At 44.5% G+C, this 18,740-nt stretch overlaps 1 protein-coding gene across 4 annotated transcripts in view; it reads right to left on the bottom strand.

Moving 5' to 3' along the window:
• The window catches only part of ints6l (integrator complex subunit 6 like), a 177,659-nt gene that overhangs the window by 39,699 nt on the left and 119,220 nt on the right, over positions 1 to 18,740 (bottom strand). For all 4 annotated transcript variants that reach the window (XM_068047068.1, XM_068047065.1, XM_068047067.1 and 1 more), the window contains 2 exons: positions 14,487 to 14,619; positions 13,030 to 13,124 (listed from right to left, as the gene is read on the bottom strand). In XM_068047068.1, coding sequence (XP_067903169.1) covers positions 13,030 to 13,124; positions 14,487 to 14,619 — 228 coding nt within the window. The remainder of the gene's footprint in view (positions 1 to 13,029; positions 13,125 to 14,486; positions 14,620 to 18,740) is intronic.

Below are 18,740 nucleotides of genomic sequence, written 5' to 3'. Positions count from 1 at the left end.
AGTGCAGCAAAGGTTTACCAGACTGATTCCTGGGATGGCGGGTCTGACGTATGATGTGAAATTGAATCGGTTAAAACTATATTCGCTGGAGTTCAGAAGAGTGAGGGAGGGATCTCATAGAAACCTATAAAATTCTAACAGGACTTGACAGGGTAGATGCAGGAAGGATGTTCCTGATGGTGGGGGAGTCCAGACCAGGGGTCACAGTCTATGGATACGGGGTAAACCTTTCAGGACTGAGATGAGGAGAAATTTCTTCACCCAGAGAGTGGTGAGCCTGTGGAATTCGCTCCCACAGAAAGCAGTTGAGGCCAAAACTTTGTATGTTTTTAAGAAGGAGTTAGATATAACTCTTGGCTCTGCAGGGATCAAAGGGTATGGGGGGAAAGCGGGAACAGGTTACTGAATTCGATGATCAGCCATGATCATAATGAATGGCGGAGCAGGCACGAAGGGCCGAATGGCCTATTCCTGCTCCTATTTTCTATGTTTCTATGTCTAAGTTTCAATTGAAGCAAGGGATGGGCAATACATGCTGGCCTTGCCAGCAAAGCCAACATCCCGTGAATAAATTTTAAAAAATAAACAGAGTCAATTACTATCATATTATAAGTATAACACAACAGTATAGATTTTGTATGATCTCGATGCGGAATCGTTTTTAAATGATGCAACATTAACAGGAACTTCAGACAACTATGCAAAGGCAAAATGCATTCCCCTGCACTTTCTCCATTTGCCCCGACCCCCCAGCGCTCAGTGAGCAGCTCCATGTCACCCGCACACAGCGAACCGCTCCATGTACCCCCCCCAACACACAGTGAGCAGCTCCATGTACCCCCGCAACACAGTCAGCAGCTCCATGTAGACCCCCCCCAGCAGACTGTGAGCAGCTCCATGTAGCAACGCCCTCAGCAGACAGTGAGCAGCTCCATGTACCCCCCCAGCACAGTCAGCAGCTCCATGTACCCCCCCCCAACACAGTGAGCAGCTCCATGTACCCCCGCAACACACAGTGAGCAGCTCCATGTAGCCCCCACCCCCAGCACGGCGAGGAGCTCTGCGTACTACACCCCCTCCCCCGGCAGAGCGAGGAGCTCTGCGTACTACACCCCCTCCCTCGGCAGAGCGAGGAGCTCTCTGTACTCCACCCCCTCCCCCGGCACAGCGAGGAGCTCTCTGTACTCCACCCCCTCCCCCGGCAGAGCGAGGAGCTCTCTGTACCCACCCCTCGCACCCCCCCCCCCCCCACTCCAGTGAGCCCTCTCAACCGTGTTAGAATTATTTAAACACTCCTGCGCCAATGAGTAGAAACATGGTGTGAAACCATGATGTTATGTTTCAGGGATATAATCCAGATTGATTCTGGTTCAAGGCCCCCCCTCCCCCACCCCATTCCACAACCATCGCGTGCATTAGCCTGCCAGGTATCTAAGTCATTCCCAGCGAGCCCAGCGGTGAAACGGAAATCCTGAGTCACTGTATTTACGATGACTAGTTACATCCTGTAGGATCCTGCCTCAACATTGGAGGCAGTCAAATAAATGTTCCAATAAACTGTGGCTTAGACTGTAAATTACCACAAACTTGTTAAACAGCAATTGGATGTTGTAGTGTGTTAGATACTGGCATTAGACCCACAGGAACCTGAATTCAAATCCAGCCCAGGATAATGGGATGAAAGTCACAGAATCATGGAATGGCCTCCTGTGATGTGACCATTCAGCCCGTCGTGTCCGGGCCAACTCCCTGCAAGAGTAACTCAGCTAGTCCCACTTCCCCACCCTTTCACTGCAGCCCTGCAAATTTTTTCCCTTCAGGTGCTTATCCATTTCTCTTTTGAAAGCCTCGATTGAATCTGTCTCCAACACACTCTCAGGCAGTGCATTCCAGATCCTGACCACTCGCTATGTAAAAGGTTTCTCCTCATCTCACTGTTGCTTCTTTTGCCATTCACCTTAAATTGGCGCACTCTGGTTTTGGATCCTTCCACCAATGGGAACAGTTTCTCTCTATCTGCTCTGATTCCTCATGATTTTGAACATTTCTATCAAATCTCCTCTCAACCTTCTCTTCTCTAAGGAGAACAGCCCCAGTTTTTCCACTCTATCCACATATCTGAAGTCCGTCATCCCTAGAACCATTCTCATGAATTTTCCTGCACTCTCTCGAATGCCTTCACATCTTTCCTAATGTGTGGTACCCAGAATTGGACAGAATACTCCAGTTGGGGCTGAACCAGAGTTTTGTAAAGGTTTACCATAACTTCCTTGCTTTTGTACTCTATGCCTCTATTTATAAAGCCCAGGATCCTGTATTCCTTTTTAACCACTTTCTGAACCTGCCCTGCCACCTTCAATGATTTGTGCATATATACCCACAGGCCCCAGGTCCCTCTGTTCCTGCACCTCCTTTAGAATTGTATCCTTTATTTTATATTGCCTCTCCTCGTTCTTCCTACCAAAATGTACCACTTCACACTTCCCTGCATTAAATTGTATCTGCCACTTGTCCGTCCATTCCATCAGCCTGTCTATGTCTCACTATCCTCTTCACAGTTCACAATACTTCCAAGTTTTGTGTCATCTACAAATTTTGAAATTGTGCCCTGCACACCCGAGTCTAGGTCATCAATATAGATCAAGAAAAGCAGAGGTCCTAATACTGATCCCTGGGGTACCCTGGGTTTTTACAACAATCGACAATGGTTTCATGGTCACCATTAGACTAGCTTTTAATTCCAGATTTATGAATTGAATTCAAATTTCACCATCTGCCGTGATGGGATTCGAACCAATATCCCCAGAGCATTAGCCTAGGCATCTGGATTACTGGTCCAGTGACATTACCACTACACCACCACCTCCTCGATCAGGACTAGTAATCCAGAGGCCAAGCTAATGCCCTGGGGACATGGGTTCAAATCCCACCACAGCAATTTAAAATTAATCAATTAAATTCAATTAATTACTAAAAAAAATCTGGAATTGAAAGCTAGTCTTAGTAGTGGTGCCATGAAACTATCATTGATAGTTGTAAAAAAAACACATCTGGTTCACGAATGTCCTTTCGGGCAGGAAATCTGCCGTCCTTACTTGGTCTGGCCTACACATGACTCCAGACCCACAGTGGTTGACTCTTAACTGCCCTCTGAAATGGCCACTCTGTTGTTATGGGTAATTAGGCATGGGCAACAAATGCTGGCCTTGTCATCGACGCCCACATCCCATTAAAGAATTAAAAAAGTCCATGTACACCACATCAACCGCATTACTGACATCAACCTTCTGTTACCTCATCAAAAAATTCAAATCAAGTTAGTTAAATACAACTTGTCCTTAACAAATCTGTGCTGGCTTTCCTTAATTAATCCACATTTGTCCAAGTGGCTGTTAATCTTATCCTGGATTATCATCTCTAAAAGCTTTTCCACCACCGAGGTTAAACTGACTGGCCTGTAGTTGCTGGGTTTATCCTTATGCCATTTTTTGAATAATGGTGCAACATTTGCAAATCTCCAGTTCTCTGGCACCATCCCTGTTTCTAAGGAAGAATGGATGATTTTGGCCGCTACCAATTTCCAGTATTTCTCAGTATCCTCGGATGTATTGCATCTGGTCCTGGTGATTAATCAACTTTAAGTACAGCCAGCCTTTCTAATACCCCCTCTATCAATTCTTAGACGATCCACTGTCTCAACTACCTCCTCTTTCTTTGGCAGCATCTCCTTTCTTGATAAAGACAGACACAAAGTACTCATTTAGTACATCAGCCATGCCCTCTGCCTTCATGGCTATCTCTCCATTTTGGTCCCTCCCCTTCACTTACTACTCTTTTACCAAATAAGCTTATAGAAGACTTTTTGATTCCCTTTTATGTTGGCTGAAAGTCTCTTCTCATCCTTTCTCTTAGCTGCTCCTTTTTTCACTTCCCCTTCGAACATCCATAGAACCATAGAAAAATTATGGCACAGCCCATCGTGTCCATGCCAACCGAAAAAATTAGCCACCCAATCTAATCCCACTTTCCAGCACCTGGGCCACAGCTGCCGGTTACAGCACTTCAGGTGCATGTCCAGGTACCTTTTAAATGAGTTGCGGGTTTCTGCCTCCACCAATGATCCGGGCAGTGAATTCCAGACACCCACCACCCTCTGGGTGAAAAAGTTTTTCCTCATGTCCCCTCTAATCCTTCTACCAATCACCTTAAATCTATGCTCCCTGGTAATTGACCTCCCCACCTGTCTACTCTATCTAGGCCCCTCATAACTTTGTACAACTCAATTACGTCACCCCTCCTTCTAAGGAAAACCACCCTAGCCTATCCAATCTTTCCTCATGGCTGCTACTTTCGAGCCCTGGCAACAATCTTGTAAATCTCCTCTGTACTCTCACCAGAGCAATTATGTCCTTTCTGTTATGTGGTGACCAGAACTGTACGCAATACTCCAGCTGTGGCCGAACCAGCGTTTTATACAGTTCCAGCATCAAATCCCTGCTTTTGAATTCTATACCTCGGCCAATAAAGGAAAGCATTCCATATGCCTTCTTCACCACTCTATCTACCTGTCCTGTCACCTTCAGGGACCTGTGGACATGCACTCCAGGGTCTCTCACTTCTTCCATATCTCTCAATATCCTCCCGTTTATTGTGTATTCCCTCGCTTTATTTGCCCTTCCCAAAGGGTCAAAATCCTGGAACTCTCTTCCTAACAGCACTGTGGGTGAACCTACCTCACATGAACTGAGCGGTTCAAGAAGGCAGCTCACCACCACCTTCTCAAGGGAAGTTAGGGATGGGCAATAAATGCTGGCCTAGCCAGCGATGCCCAAATCCCATGAAATAATTTTTTTAAAAAGCATTACCTGACACTTCTCTGGATTGAATTCTATTTGCCACTTTTCCACACACTCAAACAAACCATTGATATCTTTCTGGAGTGTATAGCTACCCTCTTCACTATCAAGGCCAATTTTTGTGTCATCAGCAAATATGCCTCCCACATTTAAGTCCAAATCACTAATATATACCACAAATAGCAAGGCACCCAACACTGAGCCACTGGAAACAGCTTTCCCTTCACAAAGACATCTGTTGACTACTACCCTTTGTTTCCTGGTCCTGAGCCAATTCTGGATCCAACCTGTCACATTCCCCTGTATGCCATGGGCTTTCATTTTACTGACCAGTCTGCCAGGCGGGACCTTGTCAAATGCCTTACTAAAATCCATGTCGACCATATCCACTGCACTACCCTCATCAATCCTTCTTGTTCCTCAAAAAACTCAGTTAAGTTATTAAGACATGACCTTCTCTTAACAAATCCATGCTGACTATCCCTGATTAATCCGTGCCTTTCTAAGTGGCTGTTTATCCTGTCCCTCAGAATAGATTCTAACAATTTACCCATCACTGAGGTCAGACAGATCGGCCTATAATTATTTGGCCTATCCCTTGTACCCTTTTTAAACAATGGTTTTCAGACCTCCAATCGTCTGGTAACTCTCCTGTATCTAGTGAGGATTTGAAGATGATCCTCAGCGCATCTGCTATTTCCTCTCTGGCTTCCTTTAACAACCTGGGATAGAATCCATCCGGCCCTGGTGATTTATCCACTTTCAGGGATGTCAGACCCTCTAGTACTTACTTCCTCTCTCATTATGCTCATCGTATCTAATATTTCACACTCCTCCTCTTTAACTACAATGTCTGCATCAACCCTCTCCTTTGTGAAGACGAAGACAAAAAACTCTGAGAGCCCTGCCCACATCCTCTGCATCCACGCACAAGTTCCCTTGTACATCTCTGATAGGCCCTACCCTTTCCATAGTTATCCTCTTGCTCTTAATGTAGTGACAAAACATCTTTGGGTTTTCCTTGATTTTACCTGCCAATAATTTTTCATGTCCTCTCTTTGCTTTTCTAATTTCCTTTTTTATTTTACCCCTGCACTTTCTATACTCCTCTAGGCTTTTTAATGTATTAAGATTTTTGTGATTGTCATAGCTTTCTTTTTCTGCTTTAACTTACCCTATAAGCTTCTAGATAACCAGGGGGCTCTAGATTTGGCAGTACCACCCTTTATCTTTGTGGGGACATGTCTACACTGTGCCTGTAGCATATTCAGCCTGGCTCTCATTTGTATTCTCAGTCTGACCTCTGTCCCCTTTCTGTTTCATCTTACGCTCCATCTCTCCCTTCATCCAGGGAGCTCTGGCTTTGGTTGCCCTACCTTTCTTCCTCGTGGAATATACCTCAACTCAAACCATCTCACCTTTAAAGGCAGCCCATTATTCCGGCACAGTTTTGTCTGCCAATCTTTGATTCCAATTTATCTGGGAAGATCCATTCTCATCCCACTAAAATTGGCCCTACTCCAATTTAGTATTTTTACTCCATGTCGTGTTCCATATCTAACCTAAACCTTATGATACTATTATCACTGTTCCCTAAAAGTTCCCATGACTGACACTTAATCGACTTGACCCCCTCATTCCCCAGAACCCACAATGCCTCCTTCCTCATTATGACGGAAACATACTGATCAAGAAAATTCTCCTGAACACACTTCAAAAACTCTTTCCCCTCTCTGCCCTTTACACTATTACCATCCCAGTCTATATTAGGATAATTGAAGCCCCCCATTATCACTATTCTATAGGTTTTGCACCTCTCTGTAATTCCTCTGCAAATTTGCTCCTGTGTATCTTTCCCACGAGTTGGTAGCCTATAGACAAATTGAGGATAGTCTCTTCTATCTGCTGGTGGTTAATGTTTGACAGAATGCAAGTGTTGTCAGCAGCTCGTTATTTAGAAACATAGAAAATAGGAGTAGGCCATTCGGCCCTTCGAGCCCACTCCGCCATTATGATCATGGCCGATCATCCAACTCAGTAACTGGTTCCCACTTTCGCCCCATAGCCCTTGATCCCTTCAGACCCAAGAGCTATATCTAACTCCTTCTTGAAAACATACAGTGTTTTGGCCTCAACTGCTTTCTGTGGGAGTGAATTCCACAAGCTCACCACTCTTTGGGTGAAGAAATTTCTCCTCATCTCAGTCCTGAAAGGTTTACCCCATATCCTGAGACTATGACCCCTGGTTCTGGACTCCCCCACCATCAGGAACACCTTCCTGCGTCTACCCTGTCAAGTCCTGTTGGAATTTTATAGGTTTCTATGAGATCCCCCCTCACTCTTCTGAACTCCAGCGAATATAATCCTAACCGACTCAATCTACGTCAGTCCCGCCATCCCAGGAATCAGTCTGGTAAACCTTCGCTGCACTCCCTCTACAGCAAGAACATCCTTCCTCAGATAAGGAGACCAAAACTGCACACAATATTCCAGGTGTGGCCTCACCAAGGCCCTGTATAATTGCAGCAAGACATCCCTGCTCCTGTACTCAAATCCTCTCGCTATGAAGGCCAACATACCATTTGCCTTTTTTACCGCCTGTTGGACCTGCATGCTTACCTTCAGCGACTGGTGTGCGAGAACACCCAGGTCTCGCTGAATATTCCTCTCTCTCAGTTTATAACCGTTCAGATAATAATCTGCCTTCCTGTTTTTGCTACCAAAGTGGATAACCTCACATTTATCCACATTATACTGCATCTGCCATGCATTAGCCCACTCACTCAACTTGTCCATATCACCCTGAAGCCTCTCTGCATCCTCCTCACAACTCACCCTCCCACCCAGTTTTGTGTCATCTGCAAATTTGGAGATATTACATTTAGTTCCCTCATCTAAATCATTAATATATATTGTGGAGAGCTGGGGTCTTGCACCAATCCCTGCGGTACCCCACTAGTCACTGCCTGCCATTCGGAAAAAGACCCATTTATCCCTACTCTTTGTTTCCTGTCCGCCAACCAATTTTCTATCCATCGCAATACACTAACCCCAACCCCATGCGCTTTAATTTTACATGCTAATCTCTTATGTGGGACTTTGTCAAAAGTCTTCTGAAAATCCAAATAAACCACATCCACTGGCTGCCCCTCATCAACTCTACTAGTTACATCCTCAAAGGATTCTGGTAGATTTGTCAAGCATGATTTCCCTTTCATAAATCCATAACTTACCCTGCTGGTTACTACTAATATTCAGTCAAATTTTACCATGTGGGCCTTAATATCCTCATGTAGAGGTTAGACTTGTGTCAAATGCATCAGAGGCATTATTGTTACTCTCTTACTGTGAAGGCAATGAAAGAGAGGGTACTGTGGTTGATGTATATGTGGATTTTCAAAACACATTTGACAAAGTACCACATAATAGACTTGTTCACAAAATTAAAACCCATGGGTTTAAAGGGAAAGTGGCAACACGGATACAAAATTGGCCAAGGGACAGAAAGCAGAGAGTAGTGGTGAATGGTTGTTTTTCAGAATGGAGGGAAGTGTGCAGTGGTGTTCCCAAGGGGTCAGTATTAGGACCACTGCTCTTTCTGATATACATTAATGACCCAGATTTGGGTGTACAGGGCATAATTTCAAAGCTTGCAGATGACACAAAACTTAGAAATGTAATGAACAGTGAAGGTACCAGGAAAGAGGGGGTTGAGTTATAAGGATAGACTGGAGAATCTGGGATTGTTCCCCTTGGATCAGAGAAGGTTAAGGGGAGATTTGATAGAGGTGTTCAAAATCATGCATGGCTTTTTACAGAATAAGATGAAACTGTTTCCAGTGGAAGAAGGTTTTTCAGTAGATTTGTTTGGAATTTAGAATAGTGGGAATGGAGGTTAAGGCAGTTGTATGTTCCTCCTGCAGAATGTGGGAGGTAAGGGTCGCCAAGAGTGTCCCTGCTGACTGCATCTGCGGGAAGTGCACCCAACTCCAGCTCCTCGAGAACCGCATTAGGGAACTGAAGCTGGAGCTGGATGAACTTCGGATCATTCGGGAGGTGGAGGGGGTTATTGAGAGGAGTTATGGGGAGGTAGTCATACCTCAGATAAAAGAAGTAGGTAGATGGGTTACCGTCAGGGGAAGGAGAGGGAACCAGCAGGCAGTGCAGGGATCCCCTGTGGCCGTTTCCCTCAACAACAGGTATACCGTTTTGGATACTGTTGCGGGGGACGATTTACCAGGGGTAAGCAATGGGGTACAGGTCTCTGGCACAGAGTCTGTCCCTGTTGCTCAGAAGGGAAGGGGGAAGAGGAGCAGAGCATTAGTCATTGGGGACTCCATAGTTAGGGGAACAGATAGGAGGTTCTGTGGGAACGAGAGAGACTCACGGTTGGTGTGTTGCCTCCCAGGTGCCAGGGTTCGTGATGCCTCCAACAAAACTGTCGTGACGGGGAGGCGACGGCCCCACCACCCCCATCGCAATTCTATGGGCCCTCCTACCTCCGAACCCGTCTCAGGAGTGCCCATAAAATTCAACCCGATGAGTGGAATGGCCTCCTTCTGTGCTGTATCATTCTATGATTCATGGAAATGTTGCATTGGAATCTACCTTTAGCATTCCAATTCAAATAATGCAACCCATGGAATGCAATGTAAAACAGCACTGCAGTACATCCTGGGCCATTCAACAGTCCTGAACAAATTCATAGCGCTGATCTACACACATCAAAATTCTATCAGTATCACAGAATAATACAGTGCAGAAGAGGCCCTTCGGCCCATCAAGTCTGCACCGATTCATTAAAACACCTGACCTGTCTACCTAATCCCATTTGCCAGCACTTGGCCCATAGCCTTGAATGGTATGACGTGCCAAGTGCTCATCCAGGTACTTTTTAAAGGATGTGAGGCAACCTGCATTTACCACCCTCCCAGGCAGTGCACTCCAGACCATCACCACCCTCTGGGTAAAAAAGTTCTTCCTCAAGTCCCCCTTAAACCACCCGCCCCTCACCTTAAACTTGTGACCCCTCGTAACTGACCCTTCAACTAAGGGGAACAGCTGCTCCCTATCCACCCTGTCCATGCCCCTCATAATCTTGTGCACCTCGATCAGGTCACCCCTCAGTCTTCTCTGCTCCAGCGAAAACAACCCAAGCCTATCCAACCTCTCTTCATAGCTTAAATGTTCCATCCCAGGCAACATCCTGGTGAATCGCCTCTGCACCCCCTCCAATGCAATCAATCCTTCCTATAATGTGGCGACCAGAACTGCACACAGTACTCCAGCTGTGGCCTTACCAAAGTTCTGTACAACTCCAACATGACCTCCCTGCTTTTGTAATCTATGCCTCGATTGATAAAGGCAAATGTCCCATATGCCTTTTTCACCACCCTATTAACCTGCCCTTCTGCCTTCAGAGATCTATGGACAAACACGCCAAGGTCCCTTTGTTCCTCAGAACTTCCCCGTGTTAGGCCATTCATTGAATACTTCCGTGTCACATTACTCCTTCCAAAGTTTTCACACTTTTCAGCGTTAAATTCCACCTGCCACTTTTCTGCCCATTTGACCATCCCGTCTATATCTTCCTGTAAACTAAGGCACTCCACCTCACTGTTAACCACTCGGCCAATCTTTGTGTCATCCGTGAACTTACTGATCCTACCCCCCACATAGTCACCTATGTCGTTTATATAAATGACAAACAATAGGGGACCCAGCACAGATCCCTGTGGTACGCCACTGGACACTGGCTTCCAGTCACTAAAACAGCCGTCTATCATCACTCTCTGTCTCCTACAGTTAAGCCAATTTTGAATCCACCTTATCAAGTTACTCTGTATCCCATGTGAATTTGCTTTCTTGATAAGTTTCCCATGTGGGACCTTGTCAAAGGCTTTGCTGAAATCCATGTAAACTACATCAACTGCACTACCCTCATCTACTGGTCACATGCTCAAAAAATTCAATCAAATTTGTCAGGCATGACCTCCCTCTGACAAAGCCATGATGACTATTCCTAATCAAATTTTGCCTCTCCAAGAGGAGATAGATTCCCTCCTTCAGAATTTTCTCCAATAGTTTCCCTACCACTGACGTGAGACTCACTGGTCTGTAGTTCCCTGGCTTATCTCTACAACAAATGTTGTAGTTTTAACATCTCTATCAGATGTTAAAAAGAAGCAGTCTGCACTGCACTAAATTTAGCATGTCAGCTTTGCAAAGGTCACGTTCAAGCGTGATTTGTAGCAGTGGTATATTTCACCATTGAACAAAATGCAATATTAAACGGAACAAATTAGGTGGAGCTGCCACCAGCTCCCTCCCTTGGTATTTGGCTCAGTTGATGTTTAGGTCCATTTCTGGAATATACAGCAGTGTTTAACCTATAGGGGTCATTTGACAAGAAGCAGAAACACTTCCTAAATAGCCCTACACCCCAAAACTGCTGTTTCCTACACAGTGGAGAGCAGTTGTTAAATTACTGCCAGCCCCAGCTGGCACCATTTTTTGAAGAGGTGACTAAGGTAGTGGACAGGGGAGTGTCTATGGATGTTATTTATATGGACTTCCAGAAGGCATTTGATAAAATCCCACATAAGAGACTGTTAACTAAGGTAGAAGCCCATGGAGTTGAGGGCAAATTATTGACATGGTTAGGAAGTTGGTTGAGTGGTAGGCGACAGAGAGTGGGGATAATGGGTAAGTACTCTGATTGGCAGGATGTAACTAGTGGTCTCCCGCAGGGATCTGTGTCGGGCCTCAATTATTCACATTATTCATTAACGACTTGGATGATGGCATAGTAAGTCATATATCCAAATTTGCTGATGATGCAAAGTTAGGCGGCATTGTAGACAGTCTAGATGATAGCATAAAATTGCAAAGAGATATTGACAGACTAGGTGAATGGGCAAAACTGTGGCAGATGGATTTCAATGCGGGCAAGTGTGAGATTACCCATTTTGGACCAAAAAAGGATAGAGCAGGGTACTTTCTAAATGGGAAGAGGTTAAGTACAGTGGAGGTCCAAAGAGACTTGGGGGTTCAGGTGCATAGATCTTTAAAATGCCACGAGCAAGTGCAGAAAATAATCAAAAAGGCTAATGGAATGCGAGCCTTTATATCTAGAGGATTGGAGTATAAAGGCACAGAGGTTATGCTGCAGCTGTACAAAACCCTGGTTAGACCCCACTTGGAGCACTGTGAGCAGTTCTGGGCACCACACCTTAGGAAGGATATATTGGCCTTGGAGGGAGTGCAATGTAGGTTTACAAGAATGATACCTGGACTACAGGGGTTAAGTTACGAGGAGAGATTACACAAATTAGGCCTGTTTTCGCTAGAATTTAGAAGGTTAAGGGGTGATCTGATCGAAGTCTTCAAGATATTAACAGGAAAAGACAGGCTAGATAAAGATAAACTATTTCCACTGGTTGGAGATTCTAAAACTAGGGGGCATAGTCTAAAAATTAGGACCAGACCATTCAGGAGAGATGTTAGGAAGCACTTCTTCACACAAAGGGTGGTAGAGGTTTGGAACTCTCTCCCACAAACAGCAGTTGAAGCTAGAACAGTTGTTAAAAGTGTTCAAAGTGAGAGGGGAAAAGTTTAGGGGGGATATGCATGGAAAGTTCTTTACGCAGAGGGTGGTGGGTGCCTGGAACGCGTTGCCAGCGGAGGTGGTAGACGCGGGCACGATAGCGTCTTTTAAGATGTATCTAGACAGATACATGAATGGGCAGGAAGCAAAGAGATACAGACCCTTAGAAAATAGGCGACATGTTTAGATAGAGGATCTGGATCGGCGCAGGCTTGGAGGGCCGAAGGGCCTGTTCCTGTGCTGTAATTTTCTTTGTTCTTTGTTAATTTTATATCTGAGATAGATAGATTTTTGTTAAGCAAAGATATTAAGGGATATGGGCCAAAGGCAGGTATATGGAGTTAGGACGCGGATCAGCCATGGTCTCATTGAATGGCGGGACAGGCTCGAGGGGCTGAATGGCCTACTCCTGTTCCTATCTTCCTATGTTCCCGATATTGGCTCTGAAGTGATTTCCAGCATTTGAAGAGCATTTTCTGATCATACGTTCCCCAAAAATAGAAATTAGACAAAATCTCAAGAATTTTCTGCACCTCCTGTTGCCTTTGTTCCAATATTTGCACATACCAACAAATAATAGGGAGGCATGGTCTTCAAGTAATTCTCAAAGGTTTGGCGCCACTTCAGATTTGGTTTCAGTTTGTGTACTTTGAACAAATCATCTGTAATGACAATAAAACAAGCAATGAGAGCTCCCTGGGTATAAAAGAATCAAGTTCGACACATATCAATAACAGCAAGCCTCAATCAGCAAGGTCTAGTTTACTTCAATACCACCCTTCACTGCGAGCTCCACCAGAGAAGGGCAAGAGCAGTAATTTCATAGCAACATCACCTCCAAGTCACTCACCATCCTGACTTGGACATATATCACTGCTCCTCATTGTCACTGACTCAAAATGCTGCAATCCCTACCTAACACCATCATGTAGACTGCAGTGGGTCAAGGTGAAGGCCTACCACCTTCTCAGGACAACTAGGGACAGGCATAAATGCCAGCCTTGCCAGCAACGCCCATATCCCGAGAACAGATTTTTTTTTTTTAATACTCTGAATTAACCAATGCATCTTATATAAAAGTGGTTAAGTAGTTAATTTTTCACAAATTGTTTCCTGACATAGTTTATTAATTTGGATGTGGCTTGGTAGCAACAGGTCCAACCCTATAACTTCACCACATCCATGAAGCAAGCCCCTAGAGATAACACTGTACAACTCAAATGGGTCAATGGTCAGCAAACTACAACTAAGGCAGAGAATAAGGTCAACTTACTTATAAATCCAGTAACTGGATTGTGAACATTTACACTGTGCATGGAGGGCACAGCATGGCATGGTGCTCAGCGGGCACAGCAGTGAGAAGGCAGCAGCAAGCTAAATAACCCTCAAAAGATCTGCAATACAACATGCATTTATATAACACCTAAAAAGGTACAAAATGCCCTGAGGCACTTTATAGAAAGAGGCACAGAACACCGAGACAGTCGAGGGGAATTTCGGACAGGTGCCCAGCAATGAAGTAGTGGGTTTAGGGGAAGGAATCCCAGAGAGTAAGGCTCAGTGGCTGCAAGTTCTAACACCAACGATGGAATGATGAGCAGAGGCTCAGGCCAGAACCAGAAGATTGAAGAGTGTGAGAGGGGAATAAGGATGGGGCAAGGCCATGGAGGCATAAATAAATCAACATCATGCCTAAAAAAGCAATGAAAATCAGACAGCTGCCACAGTTGCTAATTTTACTTGAAGCAGCACACTGGAATACAGTTTCATTAACTGCACAAACAATGTAAAAGTACCCAATAAACCTGAAGCATCTTTAAATGTTTGTTTCAAAGTTTCTGTCGAAGGAGTTTAGTTTAGTTTAGAGATACAGCACTGTAACAGGCCCTTTCGGCCCACCGAGTCTGTGCCGACCATCAACCACCCACCCACACCAATCCTAATAACTGCCCTTAATATCATGTCAGAAACCCTCTTCCCTCATGCTTATTCACAATTCAAGTCCATAATACAGATGAACATACCAAGCTGTGGTAGCAGCACCGGGTAGTTGTAAGGCATAACAAAGAGATTCACACAGGTTAATGTTGTGCTCGCCTTAAGGTATCCGAATGGGTGGCCCAGGTCACTGTATTTTCCACTACTGCTCACAAACACCTAGGAATAAAGTTTATAGGTGAGCCAGTAAAGCAAAGTACTTCGTATTTTTCAAATCAATGCTGTTATTTGAAGGGAAAAAAAATTACAGGGCTTTAGGGGAACAGCAGGGGAATGGGCTTTACCAAAGAGCCGACACGGGCACGGTGGGCCAAATGGCTTCCTTCTATGCTTTGCACAACTAGTAACTATAATCATTACACCATATTACTGTAGCTTTTCAACAGGTTTCAGTAACTTTCAGAATTGAGCGTCTTGGCTCAAAAGATTAAGTTGAAGAATTGCCAATTATGCCCTTGGCACTTTGAGCTCCTTGCTGTATCAGTCTCCAATGAGATACAGCATGTAGCCTGGTCCCATTATCCTGGGGTCAAATCAAAGAGAAGCAATTTATTGTGTCAATTGTGATCAGTCTGCTAAATAGTCAATATATTGTAGCTTTGAGAGATACCAAGGCTTTTCAAAGCAAACATGCAAAGGATGAAACACAATTTGTTCATCAGTTCATCTTTTGCAGTGTTGCTCATGAGGCCATGAGCACAGTTTTCAATGTTGAGATGGAGCAGTTTAACCTGACCTGTCCCTTTAAGGTCACTGCTCTGGTACTTTCCCTGGGAATAGTAATCTAATTAAGCACAACCAAGGTCAATTAAAGGGTTACTAACGAGTAAAGTTATTCTTGAGTGTCAGTTGCTTGTTTATTTCCCAGATTCTGTCCTTGGAGAGGGAGATCATCAAGGTCAGAAAAACTGGCAGGAAATTACTAGTGTTTTTCTTTAAGTGATTTTGACACCAGCAATGCACACTGGCTGCTAAAATATAGATATATGTGTATATATATCCACAGTACCTTGCTTTCCTTTTAAAGTTTTAAAATTTACATAATGACATATTCTGTACATGTGGGTATGAGTGTGTGAATGGAACGATGCCTCTGAAGAGCCAGCAGGAAGAAACTTGCCTTGTGGATTAAGAGTGGCCCTTGATGCTGTCAGCACCTATCAAAGCAAACCTCAGCATCAATCGATGGCCCAGAATTTCCTGTAACCTTACGCCATAATATTGGTGCATCTATGGCATAATTCTAGTAAAGAAGGTGCAAGTGATTTAAGCCAGTTTCTATGCCACAGCAGTTTCCTGGGCCATCTGCTCCCTCGCTCAGACAGTTGAAGGCTCTTAATAGTTCGGCCCCCATTCGCCCCATGGGTGATAGTGAATCTCCCCAATTTACATGGGTTCTCATCACTTGTTACGATAGGAAAAGGCACACACTCACACTCCAGCCAAGCCCTATTGCAAAAAGATATCAACAAACCTATATAGAAAAATGCTTTGATCCTAGGACAATTAAGCACAACCTGATTATATAGAGGATCCACAATATTGATCTTAAATGTTGCTGAAAAATCTTAGCAAGAGAACCCAGGAAGAAAACAGAAGAGCAAGCTTGTTCCCATTCATTGTGCATTGAATGAAACTGATTATACTGATCTGCTGTGATCATATTCTTTCATCTTCCTACTATTACTGTTTGTGCCAATTTTTTTTTTAACAGTGAGTTGTTGTGGTCTGGAATGTACCGGCTGAAACAGAAACAGTTTCAATCGTAACTTTCAAATGGGAATTGGATAAATACTTGAAAGAGAAAAAATTTGCAGCGCTATAGGGAAAGAACGGGGGGTTGGGACTAACTGGACAGATCGTTCAAAGAGTCGGTACAGGTATGAAGGGCTTTTTTCTGTGCTGTAACATTCTACGATTCTATATGTCATCTTGCTACTGTGTTAATAGAACAACTTCCCTGCATACGACACACAATGTAAAGCAGCGAAAAGAAAATTAGCTTGTTTCTAGACCTATTTACTGTTCAGAGTTATGACCAGGTTTATTTCCATACATTCTTCTGAAATGATCGCACCACCAGTTTATAATTGCCAAACATGTTTATGCAATTACAGCTGAGAGTGTACCTGATACAATAGCTGTTTAATGCACTGTTAACTGCCTCTTTTCCCAAACAGAAATTCATTGAATAAGTTTGAAGTTAGCCGTAGGTATTGTGTTGCATTGTAAAAAAAGCTAGGCAAATAAGCTACTGTTATACAGAAATCACAGTTAAAGAGCTCAAATTGTTGTTGCCCTTTAGATTTGTGATGAAATTTAAAATGGACTGCCATGCAGAATGGTCTGATTCCATGGAACATTTTATATTCCGGTTGTAGTTCATCTAAATGACAATTTTTACCAAACACTTCTAAAGAACTTAGTGCATGTTGTACAAAGATTTAACAAGGTGACTGAAACAAACTTATGCTAATCATCTCTCTGCTATTACACAAGTTAAATCTCTCTGTGCTATTGAACATATAACATTAAGCTATTCTTAAAAAGCACACGCCATAAAATGATACACTGCTTTTCAAGAAATTAACAGGATCCCTCAATAGATCATAAATCAGGCAAAACGCGTGCAATCGTTGGCACACACATCTAGCTGGTTTTTGCATTGACTGAATTGGGCTTGTGCAAAACAGTTCCCTCTGGTGCAGAGATATCCATTGGATGCACTGCTTCTCATTTGCCACTATCCTCACTACTGAAATCAAGTTTTCAGCAGGATCCAGAGAATCAAGCCTCACAGCGTTCCAGCTCATTGTGTTGAGCACCAATATCACCTTTACAGGAAGTTCCGGCCATTATATTGGTGCCCGCCTTTGCCAGCTGACATCAAACTTACTGACATCAGCTTCCAACCTCATAGTCCCGCAACCCCAACAGCCTGCTTCCACCTCCTTCCCAAAATCCACAAACAGGACTGTCCCGGCAGACCCATTGTTTCAGCCTGTTCCTGCCCCACTGAACTTATTTCTTCCTATCTTGACTCTATCTTTTCTCCCCGATCCAGTCTCTTCCCACCTACATCCATGACTCTTCTGACGCCCTATGTCATTTTGACAATTTCCAGTTTCCTGGCCCTAACCGCCTCCTCTTCACTGTGGACGTCCAATCTCTCTACACCTCCATCCCCCACCAGGACGGTTTAAGGGCTGTCCGCTTCTTCTTTGAACAGAGGCCCAACCAGTCCCCATCCACCACCACCCTCCTCCGCCTGGCTGAACTTGTTCTCACATTGAACAACTTCTCCTTCAACTCCACTCACTTTCTTCAAGTAAAAGGTGTTGGGTATGAGTACCCGCATGGGTCCTAGTTATGCCTGTCTTTTTGTGGGATATGTCGAACATTCCTTGTTCCAGTCCTACTCAGGCCCCATCCCCCAACTCTTTTTCCGGTACATTGATGACTGTACTGGTGCCGTTTCCTGCTCCTGCCCAGAAAACTTTATCAACTTTGCTTCTAATTTCCACCCTTCTCTCACCTTCACATGGTCCACCTCTGACACTTCCCTTCCCTTCCTCAACTTCTCTGTCTCCATCTCCGGGGATAGGCTGTCTACTAATATTCATTATAAGCCTACCGACTCCCACAGCTACCTCAACTATACTTCTTCACATTCTGTCTCCTGTAAGGACTCCATTCCATTCTCCCAGTTTCTCCGTCTCTAATTTTTAAACTGCTGTAAACTTAAAAAATTTAAATTACACTGAAGGGCTGGAAGCCCTTTAAAAATGGCACCAGCCACAACAGTGCTTCTGATATGTCTTCCTCCCCCCCACTGTGGTTGACAGGGCCCTCAACCGTGCCCTGCCCATTTCCCGCACCTCTACCCTCACCCCTTCCCCTCCCTCCCAGAACCGTGACAGGGTTCCTCTTGTCCTCACTTTCCACCCCATCAGCCTCCATATCCAAAGGATCATCCTCCGCCACCTCCAGCATGATGCCACTACCAAACGCATCTACCCCCTCCCTTCCCCTGTCAGCATTCCGAAGAGATCGTTCCCTCCGCAACACTCTGGTCCACTCCTCCATTACCCCCACCACCTCGTCCCCTTCCCATGGCACCTTCTCCTGCAATCGCAGGTGGTGTAATACCTGCCCATTTACCTCCTCTCTCCTCACTATCCAAGGCCCCAAATACTCCTTTCAGGTGAAGCAGTGATTTACTTGTACTTCTTTCAATTTAATATATGTATTCGCTGCTCACAATGTGGTCTCCTCTACAC

This window comes from Heterodontus francisci, chromosome 15, assembly GCF_036365525.1.
Source record: "Heterodontus francisci isolate sHetFra1 chromosome 15, sHetFra1.hap1, whole genome shotgun sequence".
Classification (NCBI taxonomy): Eukaryota; Metazoa; Chordata; class Chondrichthyes; order Heterodontiformes; family Heterodontidae; genus Heterodontus; species Heterodontus francisci.
This window is presented reverse-complemented; position numbering and strand designations above follow the sequence as displayed.